Source organism: Micromesistius poutassou (genome assembly GCF_964030765.1).
Source record: "Micromesistius poutassou genome assembly, chromosome: 2".
Taxonomy (NCBI): domain Eukaryota; kingdom Metazoa; phylum Chordata; class Actinopteri; order Gadiformes; family Gadidae; genus Micromesistius; species Micromesistius poutassou.
In genome coordinates, this window is record NC_140272.1 from 21,306,656 (window position 1) to 21,321,347 (window position 14,692).

Genomic DNA, 14,692 nt, shown 5'->3' on the forward strand with positions numbered 1-14,692 from the left:
CAGTTAAGGGAGTTTCCGCATTGAACCTTTAGTTATTATTTAAATGTGATAGCAAATGAGACACTTATTATTTTCTGACATTCTACAAGGCAGCTGTCCACTCCATAATGCATGACAAATAGGTGCGAAAGCTATATGAAATATAATGCTTAATATTTTGCTACTAATTGTGAAATGCTGGATTTCAATTTATATGGAACTTCCTTTCTTTGAAATGTTTCTTGTCTCACTCTGAAATCCGACTGACATGCAAGCTTGACGAAGAATCAAACAAATGCAATCAGTAAAAATTGTTTTCATTCTGTTTATCTATTGTCATTTGAAAGTTGGCAAACTTTGATCATTGTTGTATAAAGATGCAAGGAAAAAAAACCATTAAAAAGACTGATCGCTAGCCTGCACTCTTCAAGATCCACCTCCTGAAACAGGTTCAATGTTCTATGGTGCACCAAAAGGAGGAAGGTAGTTCAAAATGATGGGAAATGCACTATATATGATTCAAATATAACATGTGGGATATAAAAAGGCAAAGGCAACAGCAACAAAAATAAAAACGTACTGCACCACCGGAAAGTATAGACCTGGAGCCAGGACCTCTGGGCCCTCTGGGCCCGGCCCTCCTGACACATGGGAGTAGAACCAACCGCCTACAGCATGGGGGAAGCTTTGATTTATATTGAACTTGACGGGCATGTTGCTGTCCTTCTCCTTCCTCTCTCCTTCCACCTTTCCTGTCTTAATCCCAATTTATTCCCCTCATAGTATCCTGTTCTTTATCCCTATCTTATCTTTCCTTCTTCCCTGTATGGAGATAAGTCTGCTTCAGTGTTCCGTTGCCCTCTAAATCCCCTTCATGCTACTCCTGTTTTTAGTCCTGATCTCTTTTCTTCAACACTTAATCTTAATTTCTCTACTTAGATAATCATTTCGGGGCCATAGGGGAGAGAGAGGTAGAGAGACCTGCTGATCTGTGGCTGTCAGCAGGAGGAACGACTGCGCTGCTTCTCAGCAGCTATGAGCCTGAACAAACCCCCCCCCCCCCCCCGCCGCATCTCAGGCGGATTAGACGGCACATCCTCTGTAAGGAGGGGTGTGGGGGGAACCCTTGTGTCCACACTCTCAAAGATAGAAAGGAGAGGGAGAGTCCTGAAGAGTAGTCAGGGCACCCTCTGTCAGATGCAGTGGGCTGGTGCTGGTCTTACAGTGTGCTAGTCATCAGTGACTCACTCACTCACTGCTCAAGAGTGCCCACTAGAGAACTCAGGAGCTTCCTTGCCTGACTTCAAATCTATTCCTGATGCAAAGTTCACATCCCAGCCGGTTTGTGTCAAACGCAACAACGTTCACCTAGGCCTGGTTTGCGGGATGACATGTTTTCGTTACACTTTGTTTTACATCAGACCATTCGGCTGTATTCATCACGTGACATCTAAGTGCCCACACCCACCACCGCTGGGTGTGAGTGTGTGTGTTGGCTATTTGTCCACATCTGATGCTCTCGGCGATCACTTTCAAGTGGATTTCAAATGAGGATGAAAGGCCTTTGTACGCGTGTGTTCTTCTATCGGCTGAGGTCTTGAAGGAGGTTTACAGCCCGGGTTAATGCCACACCCCCCCTCACCTTGACAATGTTTCAGAGAGCACCAGTGGAGGTCCTGTTCTGGACAGTTGATCAAGGATTGTAGACAAGGACAGGTGTGTGTGTGTGTGTGTGTGTGTGTGTGTGTGTGTGTGTGTGTGAGAGATTATCACAGGATGTGCGAAGGGCAAAAGGCTTCAGCATAGATATCAGTCTCTGTTATGGCACACCACAGTCTCTGGCTCAGTTCCACACACACACACACGCACGCACGCACGCACGCATGCACGCGCGCGCGCACACACACACACACACACACACACACCTCTGTCTTCTTGTGGATACCAAATATACACACAGGAAAAAATTGACATGCACGTAAGCACAAGCTGAGAAGCCTAAAGGATGCATCATTCATAGAGGTTTTCAAATGTAAATGGAGACAAAAGCCAAAGTCTTACTTAGACCCCCAGGATATGGCTGCAACAGCTACAACCTTAACTCTGTCTCTGTCTCTGTCTCTGTCTCTGGAGAGAGAAGAGGCAAAGTTACTTTTTAAACAAAACATGGAAAACAGGATTTTGTGTGCTGTACTTGCATACTTGTATATTGAACTCACAACCTTGTGTCATCTCTCTTTTTAGTCGATCCCACGGCAAAGCTGTTATGGTGCAGGTTTTCCAGCTTCCATTTTCTGTATCTAACTCCAACACATGCACGCACGCATGCACACACGCACACACCAAAATGTGAATAGCTGGGGCCATACCTCCACGTAATGTACCTTTATTACGGCCTGATAAAACCCTGGCTGCACTCGTCTTATCTCACCTGGCCAGACTGAAGAACTGTGTGTGTGTGTGTGTGTGTGTGTGTGTGTGTGTGTGTGTGTGTGCGTGTGTGTGTGTGTGTGTGTGTGTGTGTGTGTGTGTGTGTGTGTGTGTGTGTGTGCGCTATTTTGGATCTGCATTTCTACCTTGTCAGTCTTTTATTTTTTTTATTTTCTTCTTACTCCCACTTTACACTGTTAGTAAAGAGTCCAATCTCACATAGCCACCATGTGTTTGTGTATATATATTAAATGGTTTAAATGACATAGACATTACAGTGTAGTATAAATAACTCCATGGTGTGAATATACAGTTTTCATGATTGATGTGGCAGTTTCACAGACTTCCTCCAGATCTCCTCCTCATCGTTCATGCGTCTCGTTTTCCCGCCACACTGTTTCTATGGAAACTGCATTTCCTATCCCTCACTATGATGCCTTGCTGCAACTTAGTGGTTAACAATCAGACATTCATAACATCACATAAGTTGGTCAACAACAGTGAAATAATACATTAAAGATGCATAAATCAACTATCCCCGATATTCCATCATTTCTCAGGGTATCGTTTGAGCAGCTGTCTGCCAGTAGCAGAGAGGGGGTTCAGCTGACAGCTTTTCTTATTCATGCATTTTTACTGGCGTTCCTGCTTTTCCTAAATGCTGACTTGCATGTCAAAATGAATTAATACAACAAGACTGATGTAGTTAAAATGTCTTTATCACATTTCATATCCACCTTTCCACAGCCTATTCCCTGGATTAGTCACATGTTAACAACCAATGGCATGAATGCATTTGATTTTGTCTTTTGTCTACTGTGAGATGATATCATAGTCCCACTTATGGGGGAGGAACACTGGACTGGTATGTGAACTGTATGCTGTGTTTGACTTCCTTCTTAAAATACCTAGATTCTTATAATAGTTTGTGGAGGTTTGTCAGACTCGAAGACTCACCCGTTTCATTTAGTTTTGAAGGAAATCAATACCAACTGCAACTAAAAGTAAATCAAAGTATTCATTATTTTTTTATTTTCACCGAACACAGCCAGATGCAGTCTGACATACGAGTCCTAGCGGTAAGATCTCACAGCCAGTCGTTCCCAGTCGGAGCAGCCTATTGACTTTCTAGAGATGTCTGTTGACAGAGTAGTGTGGAGGGTGAACGAGAGTGTTTGGGAGTATAGGAGGGGAGAGGTTGTGTACAACAGTATAGGATTAGTCAGTAGGGACGAAAAGCGAAGAGGTGTAGAGTGAGAAGAGACAGAAGAAGGAAGGATGACATCATAAAAAACACAAAGACAAGGCAAGGGAGGATGCGTTGAGTTGAAAAAGTGGCAGCAGGCAAGGAGAGGTGAATTTGCTCTCTCTCTCTTTCTCTCTATCTTTCTCTCTCTGCCCCCCCCCCCCCCCCCCCCCCTCCTGGGTGTTGGCTAAATTGCTTTGCCTTCAGGTTGGGCTGTCGGGCAGACGGAGGGCCACAGTCTGAGGTCACTCACAGAGGAGACGCTGGTGCCTCATTTGAGGCTCGATTCACACCTGCTGCATTCCATCAGGCCTCCCACACACTCAGACACCCACACACACACACACACACACTGAAGTCAGACGTGGCAGGCCAATAGCCTCTCGACAACCTGTATATGTTGCCATCTTTGACAGTCTTCACTTTAACTCTCTCTCTCTTGCTCTCTCTCTCATGCAGTTGTTTTCTCTTTCTCTCTGTCTCACTTTCTCTGTTTCTGTTTCTCTCTTTCAATCATCACAGTCTCAATTTCTATGCACCGTTGTTCCATTTCTGCTCAGTCTCGTTGTTGTCTGTAATTTATTTGGCCACATTTTTTTATCCACATTCCTTGAAATTCCGTCCATCTTAAAGGAATTCTCATTCTCTCTCTCTCCCTCTCTCTCTCTCTCTCTCTCTCTCTCTCTCTCTCTCTCTCTCTCTCTATCCGCCTCCTCAGCCTCATTCTCACAGTTCTCCATCTCCTGGCTATTCGAATCCCGTAGAAACACCAAAGATAGCAGGTTTGGAAGAAGTGTTCAGCGGAGCCAATTACCTCTCCAGGTCGTCTGCCTGTTCGTCTTATTCCTTCTATTCCTCCAGTAGTGCTATCTCCTCGGGGTTCGACAATTACTCCAGCAGCCACCAACTTCAGGTTCCTAACCCAGCCCGCCTCACCCAGCCCGCCTCACCCACCTTCCTCCATTCCTCCCTCCCTTCTTCCATCTCTCAATGCCATTACCCTTCCCCTCCCTCCTCCCTTTCCTCCCTCTCTCACTGCCTCCCCTCTTTCCTCGCCGCTCCCTCTCCCCTCACTCCAAACCAAAGCCAGTCTCCATGGTACTTGACACAATCCCGGTTCTTCTCACAACCACCTGAGCAGTGGCGGTTCTAGGGGGGGGCCAGAGGGGGCCAGTGCCCCCGTAACTCTGAGTCTGGCCCCCCCTGTGGCCCTCCCAAACAAGCCAACCCCCCCCCCGTCAACAATCGCGGCCGCAATAGCGCTCGTCCGCGATCCAACCCCCCCTCCCCCGTCAACAATTTCATTTGTGCCCCTCTAACAGAAAAGCCGGCCCCATCTCGGCCCCCCCATTAAAACGGGTCTAGAATCGCCACTGCACCTGAGGTGGTGCGATAGCCAGGACTCCAGAGAGCTTCACACCCCACTGGACACTCACTAGGACTCATCCAGATCCACATGACTGGCTGGATGTCTGCCTGGTGGACCAGATAGCGGCCACATGTTAAAAGTGACACATGCTGAAAGCTCTGTGGACCGGGCTGCATAATCAGGATGGGAACACACTGGACAGTTATTTGGATTGTTTGGGCACAGTTAAAAATCTCCCTTCATAAAGAGGCTGTGCTCAACATAGATAAGTATGCATGTACTGTACTGTACATGTAACCTGTACTGCTATGCAGTTGTGTTAAAGGGGACCTATAGTGACATAGCTAATGGTTCACCTCAACAAAGCACTTCCAACAAACCAGAGCACTAGTGTTGGTACTTTGCAACGGACATTCAAACATTTCCAAGATATCTGGCATAAGGTAAAAACAGAAGCCTGTTCACTTCCAATCCACAAGGAGAGAGTGGGGGGCTCTACCCAGTGGTTCACCGGGTAGAGCGCATACCATTAAGGCTCAGTCCTCTCCGCAGTGACCCGGGTAAGATTCCTGCCCGTGGTCCTTTGCTGCATGTCCTCCCCTCTCTCTCCCATACCCTCCTGTCTTCAGGAGGGCAAGTTCAGGGATGAATATCGGATGCCACAACTATTTTACTTAACATTTCAGAATCGTTGTTTTGAATCAATGTTTAATGGCAGACCATTGGTCCTCTTTAACGTCCACAGGCCCATCTGTGCAGACATGTGTGTACACCCAAACACTAAACTTTACTATGCTTTCATAGTAAAGTTGTCTCTGACTGACTGTAGGTTCATTATAGAATAGAGTTTTACTATTTCTAGTATTCAACATGCAGGCAATGCATTTAGTACCAGTTCAAATTCTTTCTCAGGCTATTATCAGGTACAGATATATTTTGTAGTTTGCTCTAATAACAATAACAAATAGCTCAAGCTGTTATGTTGTTTTAAAGCTTTGGCAATGTACATTTTGTTTAGACATGCATTCCCTCAGAGCACTTAAAAAAATTGACACACACACACACGCGATAAAAAGGGAGACAAACATTCCCATTGCGCATTTGATTCTCCGTCCACCATTTTGTGGTGTGATTTGGGGATGCTGCTGCTGCTAACATCACTGCATCCTTCCCTTCTGGAGACATTCCTCCACTCTGCAGTGGGAGAAACAACCAACTGAGACGGAGTGACTGACTACTTTTATTAGTCCATCAGACTGCTGTCCAAACCCCCCCCCCCCCCCCACCCCACACACACACACACACACACCCACCCACACACACACACACCCCTCTCTCTGTCTGATTATTACTGTCTGGGGAGAGGAGGCCGCTGGGAAATGGGATTGCGCCGGGCCCATTTAACAGAGATGAAGGCTGACGTGGCCAGCCGGCGGCGAGGTAGAGCACATGCCAGGGAGTGGCTCAGGCAACCTGCCCATTCATCATCACACATCCAACGGCCGTTGCACACCAGTGCCCAGTCGACAACATGCAGGACCTGTGCACACGCTCTCTGCCTCTCCCACTTGCTGGACCGTAGGACCTGCAGCACCACTACCTCCCTCCTCCAGTCTCAATCAATCAGGGCACCCCCTGGTCTCCCACCACCAATCAGAATAAGGCTTGGGTTCTGTTACAGTCATTGAGAGGCTGAGGGAGGAGAGGAGAGGGAGCACGTCAAAGGCACAGCCTTTCAAAACAGCCACTGCATTTTAATTCATGTTGAGTCCCAGCAGCTCCAGCTCAGCATACTGATAAGGGCAGAAGCTTTGTCCTGCCAATAGCAGCTCTGGGGCGGGACCAGTCCTCAGCCAAGACCACCCATCAGGGCTACAATTCATCATGGCAGCATGCCACAAAGGAGCAGAGTGGGGAGCAAAACCAAAGGACAGAGAGAGACTGAAAGAGACAGAGAGAGAATTGAGGGGAAAAGATGGAGAGAAGATCCAGTTTTGATAAAGGCTGCTGTCGCTTCTCAGGCGTGCTGGTGTGAGAAGAGGGAGGCGATGTCTATTTATGGCAAAATGTGTGGGCAGCCATCGGCATGTAACCATGCTGATTCTGTTCATTTCTACTTTCAATTATTTCTCTGCCTTTAGGATTCCCCCCTACCCATTTCTATGCTCACCGCTCATTCTAACATACTGTTGTATAATAGGCTGGTTGAGTTAGTTTAGTTAAAAACAAAACAGTAACAGAAACAAGACGTAGAAAATCAGTTTGCTCATTGAATCCCCATAGAGGACAAACCAAGAGACGACCACGCTCATAGTGTTTAAACATCAATGTCCCTACAGGTTTGGATTGTTTATGTTGCTGACTTGATGTGGTTAGCTGCCCCAGACATGCAATTATTTCTATATTAGTATGAACCATAGTCCCCACTCCTTGGCAGAGAGCTGGAGCTTGGCCATTGATGACATTTGTCATCCAGATGATGCAGATCAATTATTTGAGGATTATAGATTATATGCGGAATAACAGATTATTATCAATCATGAACTACGTAAACCTTTAGTCCTATTGTACTGACATTTCCCATAAATAATACCTCCCTACATTGTAAAGATATTATTTCCTACATGCTGTACATTTTTCCTTTCATTTTTTATTTTTCTTGTACCACATGGAGTGCAATGGTAATCCCATGATTTAAATGGAAATGTTTGAATTTCACTGTCCTTAATCTCTAACCTGTACCTGTGCTACCGTCAGAGGGCCAGACCCTCATCCTCGATGGCTGGACCATATCAAGGTTTCTCCCCCGGAGACAGAGTGAACCATCTTGTGAACTCCTAACCTGTGAGGATTACCACGGTAGAGCTCTGAGTGTAGCCAGGCAGAGGAAAATGGGACCAAATAAAGAAACCTAACCCTTTTCCCCATTTAGTTCCCATTTAATTTATTCAACCCAAGGTCGACAACAACAACAACACACAGCAGTCTCTCCTTGTACACAGTTCAGTGTGTATGTGTGTTTGTGTGGTGCTCAGTTCATTGTGTTGTGCTGCTGTTTGTGTGCAGCGAGGCACTGTTACACCGCAGCCCCCCGGAGGCCTCAGTGCTGACGTTTATGGCGCATAGAAGAAGTCTGTGTGTAAACCTCGCTTTGTTAAAGCATTTGAAGAGGCTTACTGCCAATAATGTGTTTAGGTTCTGGGTGTGAGTGCCATTCATACTGGATGTTACTGGTCTGTAGCGGTGTGGCCTTTGGTTATCTCCTTCTGCCTCGGAGGACATGGCTCTGAACTCCACCCAATGGGTTGTCTATTAACAAAACAGACCAGGTACCTGCACTCATCTCTAAACATGCAGGCACACGTCCCTATTCACACAATCTGTGACCACCGAGCCTGCGTGGCCTCACCTCCACTTGAGCCAACAGTCACATCGACCCCTTGGAGGACGGGGTGGGTGGGAGTGGGGGTGAGGACGGAAGGCCGAGTGGAGATACCAGAGAGAGTGAAAGGAGAGGGAGAGGGAGGGAGAGAGAGGGAGCCGGCGGACACCCCCACCCGCACCAACGTTAATAAAGTATCCATAAAGCAAGGTCAAGCTCATAGCCTTTCTCACCTCTCCTAATGGCTCCTGCCCTAGTCCCGCTGCCAAAGCGTTTGTTTACCTAATGTTCTCCCACTGTCTAGAAGGTCTTATCGTCTAGAACAGGGGTTCCCAACCTTTTTTGTTCCAAGGACAGGCATATTCATAAAAATATTTGGAGGACCGGTAGTCAATTTTAATGCCTTAATTAGCAGATTCATAATTTTTAAACAGAGGATTTGGCTGTTTTAATTGTCATATTCACAACACTTAAAGCAACAGCAATGAAATACTTGAGTCTCAGGCTCCCTTGAACAATGCAATAATATCAAATAAAACAATTTATGAGAGAAACACAAGAAAAAGTCACCTGAGACTTAAATAAACACAAAAGTAGTGCAAACACTTATCTGGAAGATTTCTGCGGCAGCGCGCATGAGGTGAACAGGTTTAAAGGAGCATTTAAAACATAGAAAAGACCAACAGGTAGATGCCATCCACCACATAAAACCTGCGGGCTAAACCTGCCCAGGTGCATGCACCACATCAGCTAATGTTCCTCTGGGCCCTCTTGCTGCCTGCATGGGACAGACAGCAGACAGAGACAGAAAACGCCTCAATAAACTAGCACAAATGAAGAGAGTACTTGTAAGCTGCAATTGGCCAGCAGCCATAACATGCCCCTCACCCCTTCCACTGAAATGGAATTAGCTTCTCTGTGGTGCGCTCACCCCCCCCCCCCCCCCCTCCCCCGCAGAGTTCATCCCCATATCTGTGCCCATCAGGGGTGACATTGAAGGGCAGCGCAGGCGTTCAGGTATGTGCGCATGTCGGTGTACGTGTGTGTGTGTACTCAAGCATTTCTGAACATCAGTGTTTTCTTCGTATCGAGGCAGATGAATTTTGTTTCTGTGTGTTTGTTAGCATATGTGTGTGTGTGTGTGTGTGTGTGCGTGTGTGCGTGTGGGGGTGTGCATGTGCGTGTGTGTGTGTGTGTGTGTGTGTGTGTGTGTGCATGTTGCTGCTAACAGTTCCCTCCCCCCCCACTAGCACGTTGACAGGATATTTAAGTGTTTTTTGCCTGCCAGACACCAGTCAGCTATTAACGAGACATGATGCTAAAGTCACTCCAATGACTTGGCAGCTGCTAAGCGCAGGATGACATCATCTGCCGTGAACCTGCCGTCGCCCTTTGGTCTCGTCCTCTGGTCTCGTCTTCTTCAGCTTTTGTGCGTTTGTTTTGTGTTTTTTTCGTTGCAAGTAAATCTGCCAATGCCTAGAATCATTAACAGCTAGACGATAGTTGAAGTGCATGCATTCAGTGGCTGTGAAGTTGTGATGCAAACAAAGCCTGATCCAAATGGACAGTATCAATATCCTCACATCAATATAATATATACATCTTTAACCTAGGGGTATTTATTGAACAGCTAGTTGAGTGTATCCCAGAGCGCCAGAGGATTGGGGGGTCTGGGGGTCCAGGGGCCAGGGGGTCTGGGGGGCCGCGGGTCTGGGGGCCTGGGGATCTGGGGGGCCGGGGGTCTGTGGTCAGAGCCTTGTGGTGTGGCTGATGTCCTGCTCCACTGGGATTATACTTCCAGGCTTTGATGCTGCTGCAGCTTTAATTATGAGGCTATCAGGAGAAATGGGCCACGCTGAGATTAGCCGTGATGGCACAGACAAATCATCTTAGGGGTATTAACACTTCGGACACACAATACCACACGTGTGTGTGTGTGTGTGTGTGTGTGTGTGTGTGTGTGTGTGTGTGTGTGAGAGAGAGAGTGTTTGAGAGAGTTTCCCTCATCTTATAGATCCTCCTCATGTAAGTAAAAGAGTAAGTGCATGGCATGCTTCAATTAAATGAATGGACTTCTCTTTGGTGCTGAGCTAAAATCTGTTGGATTTTATAGAAGCCTCTTCCTCTGTATAAGGGTCTGTTTTTCTCATTTCTGTCTTTGTCTCCGTCTCTGTCTTGAGATTCAAAGGGCTTTATTAGAAAATAAAATATTCAATGATAATAATCATTCAATAATTGGATAACTGCAGTTAATGCAGTAATAAGATTTTTTTATATAGGGGGTAGGCTTAGAATTAGTCAACCATTACCTTATTAGATAATGTAGACATTAATACCTTAGTTAACATGAACACCATTACCTTAGTTTACATGACACCATTAGTAAATGAGTTCTAGACCATTAGTATTTGCTAGTTAACTGTTAACAGTTAATTCTTGTTAGTTCATTAACTAATGCTGAATTGATGTACCCTTATTGTAAAGTGCTACCAATAATTGCTTTTTGTACCAAAATAAAAATTTAAAAAATTGTCCAAAAACAATGTGTACAATGAACAAGTACAACTAAAATTAGATAAGGGGGAAATGGCTGTGATAGAGATGAGTTAATTAAAGTATTTCCTGGAGCTATATATTAACTCTGTCTCAGTAAACATAATTGACAGTGTATATGGTGGTGTGCCCACCACTCTCCCTTCTCCTGTCATTCTACAATCTAGACCTTGTCCTGATCCCCGCTCCTCCTTGTCTCTTTGAAGGCCTGCGAAGGTCACACTGTCCCATTTTCACTTTTTTACCACTCTTACAAGTTGTTCATCACACACACACGCACGAACGCACACACACACACACACACACACACACACACACACACACACACACACACACACACACACACACACACACACACACACACACACACACACATTCACACCCACACACACTCCTATCTGTGTGTTTGACTGTGTGATTGCGTTGATGTGTATATATAAATGTGTGCGCCTTAAGGGACAGAGCAGTTAGCGATAGCACATGGCTGCCGCAGACCAATCTATAAATAACTCTCCAGTCTCGCCATGTTGCGTCCAAGGCGAGACCTGAGGACCAGAAGGAGAGCAGGCTGCCATCTCCCTGTTGCATGGATCAGAGGGATAATGACACCATCAGGGGACTGTGTGGACACACCATGACAAACAATGTTCTCCATACTTAGGCTGCATCCTTTTGCAAAGATCCCAATGAATTCATATGATGCATTATCTGGGGGGAGAGGGGTATCTGTAGCAGAACAGTACGGTTTCCATCGCTTGAATGGCAGAGAGAGAGCCATTGGAATTTTTTTGTTGTAGTGCCATTGAGCAAGGCACGACTGGAGTCAACCCTGCTGAATAATGCAGCACTGTTGCACCGTTAACATTTCTCTCTCATTAGCTCTGTCAATGCGTGTTTCTCTGTTAATGAATGCACCAGAAAGGCTTTAATGTTTGAACTTACTTTTGCACATTGTGCCTATAAGCTAGCAACAGGCTAAGCTCAGACTTATGTGTTTTATAGATCAGAAATCAGTCGGCATCACTGAAATGAAAAGCGAGATTGGCGCTATACTGGAGGTCTGTGGAAGACGGTGATGTATTCATTTCTGAGACGGCCGTCGAATCAGCAGCTCATTTCTTATTTCTTAATGAGTCTTAGCAGTTGCACGATGCTATACCCATGGTGGGGTGGTTAAAATGTGAATTCAGTCCCTTATTTGACTTATATAAAGCATGGAGCAGTGCATACACCGTGTGCCAGTACGTGAATAGTGTTCTGGTGCGTACATCATGTACTCTCAAGATGCATCGTTGCGTAACCTGCCTTCTCCTTTTGATGCAAAGGTAATCCTTTTGGTGACAGATTTTGACATTTGCATCTTTGAGGTGTTATATTTGGGTCTGGTACGTTCAGTGAAAGTGTCGTTGCGTTGAGTTTGACATCTTTGTTTGGTGTGTTTGTGTCTGCAGGTGACAACAACCCAAAGGAGAGCAGCCCCTTCATCAACAGCAGCGATGTCGCAGCAGAGAAAAGCCAGCAGTATGATGGCAAGCACATGGCCCTGTTTGAGGTACACACACACACAAACAAACACACACACACACACACACACGCAAACACACTCACAAAACACACAGGGATGCATACAAAATGTAGAGATTCCTGCAACATATGCTAGTAGATGTGTAACAGAACAAACACACACACACACACACACAAATACAAAACACACACATACACACACTGATTAAATGGGGACTTTGACATAGATTAATGGTGGTAATTACTGTGCGAAGGGCAAGGCGAGGAGCCCAGGTTAATGTGAGCAGATCTCAAACTGCAGCATGGAGAGGACTACCACAGCCATTATTCCCCCCTTCTCAACTTCTGTTCAAAAACTTTACTTCTTAATGCTTTACTCCAGCACTCATGAAACCAGCACATGATGCCTGCGTTAAAGCCCTGTGGCTGCATAATGTTATAGAGCCGTGTTCATTAGTCTGTTTGAATGGTGGCTCATTATGTTTGCTACTTTGCATACATGTTGCGTCACTCATACATGATGTTGACGTGGTTCAGTGTGTCCATCACTGTCCATCACATTCATGTTCTGAAGCAAAGATAAATAATTCAACAAGATCATCTGTTTTACATTTTAATTGATATACAGATGTTGTCTATTTTTATTCTCTCTCTCTCTCTCGCTCTCTCTCTCTCTCTCTCTCTCTCTCTCTCTCTCTCTCGCTCTCTCTCTCTCTCTCTCTCTCTTTCTCTTTCTCTCTCTCTATCTCTCCCTGCAGGAGGAGATGGACACCATCCCCATGGTGTCCTCCCTGCTCAGCAGCCTGGCCAACTACTCCAACCTGACCCAGGGCAGCAAGGAGCATGAGGAGGCCGAGAACAACGAGGCTGAGTCTTCACGCAAGAAGCCCATCAAGGTACTGAAAATATCTCTGCATATACAGTTAGATCATTAGATAGGTAGAGATCTATCTAAGAGATCTATCTAATCTTGGAAGGTAGGGGGACAGACAGACAGTGTCTCCATTAAGAGACACTTAAATTAGAACTCAAATTTTCTAGAATTCTACCACGTGCAGTCTCGTCCTATCCTATCAAATCCTTGTGATCTATTTCAGCAGAACAATAAAGTGATCAAAAATGGTGAATGGATTCTTCCATGTGATGGAAAAAGCTAAATATTCTACAATGACTAATTACTAGATGATTCCAAGATAAGAGAATAAGTGGTCTAATGCTCTGTCCAAAAAAAAATGTACGCATTGTTAAAAGCGGATCAAGTGAAAATCACAAAGCTAAGCTGTATTCATACAACACTAGCACAAGCAGGTTCAAAATAACATCTTAACATTTTATTTACACAATAACGTCATAAAAGGGTTCAACACAGCCTCTAATATCCATTATAGTCCCATTCCATATCAGTGTAAATAATAAGACAATCACGACGCAAACCAACATGCTAACACAGCCGCAATACTAAGACGGATTTGAACATATGATGCCGAATTCACCTAATTCAATCGTAGTTCAAAGCACATGGTATCTGATGTCATAAACTGGGCAAACTTTGCATTATACATCGTCCTTAATATTTAATTAGGGCTTCCTATGCTTGGCCTCATTTGTTATCAAAGGCGGCTCTTTCTTTTTTCTGGCAGGATATTAACAGAGATAGGGGATGGATGTAGAGATGGATCATAGAAATTGAATGGTGGATGGATGGATGATATAGATTGGAGTGTGGATAGATTTATTCTGTATAGATTGGATGGAACATCATTTCCTGGAGGAATATCACTCAGGTGACAGCTTATGACCTTTGACCAGTCTGTCCAATCAGCCCTGACGGTGGCAGCCCAGTGGAAGGCAATAACACACCACCAGTTCAATCTTCTTGTCTACTCTCCTGCTGTAGCTGGGCCTGTATAATGACGAGATCAAATCCACACAATATTCATTTAATTTAAGTCAATGACTTAGCCATTGACTTAAATTACGTTTTTCTATTTCAGTGGGTAAAGTGTTGCATCATAGGGGGGGTATATCATAGAGATTCCAGACCCTCACATTTAACACAAACACACACACACACACACACACACACACACACGCATGTCCTTGTATGAGGGCTGACCTCTGTCGTCTGTCGTAGCGGACAGAGGGTCGCTGCTGGCCGCTTCCCCTCCATACTTTAATTAGTCTTCATGCTGCACCACTGCCGCACCAA

At 45.3% G+C, this 14,692-nt stretch overlaps 1 protein-coding gene across 2 annotated transcripts in view; it reads left to right on the forward strand.

The window, feature by feature from the left end:
* slc12a5a (solute carrier family 12 member 5a) overlaps window positions 1-14,692 on the forward strand; it is a gene marked incomplete at both ends in the record, with an annotated part of 127,002 nt that overhangs the window by 73,081 nt on the left and 39,229 nt on the right. For both annotated transcript variants that reach the window (XM_084463905.1, XM_084463906.1), the window contains 2 exons: window positions 12,411-12,511; window positions 13,242-13,379. In XM_084463905.1, the coding sequence (XP_084320031.1) occupies window positions 12,411-12,511; window positions 13,242-13,379 (239 nt within the window). The remainder of the gene's footprint in view (window positions 1-12,410; window positions 12,512-13,241; window positions 13,380-14,692) is intronic.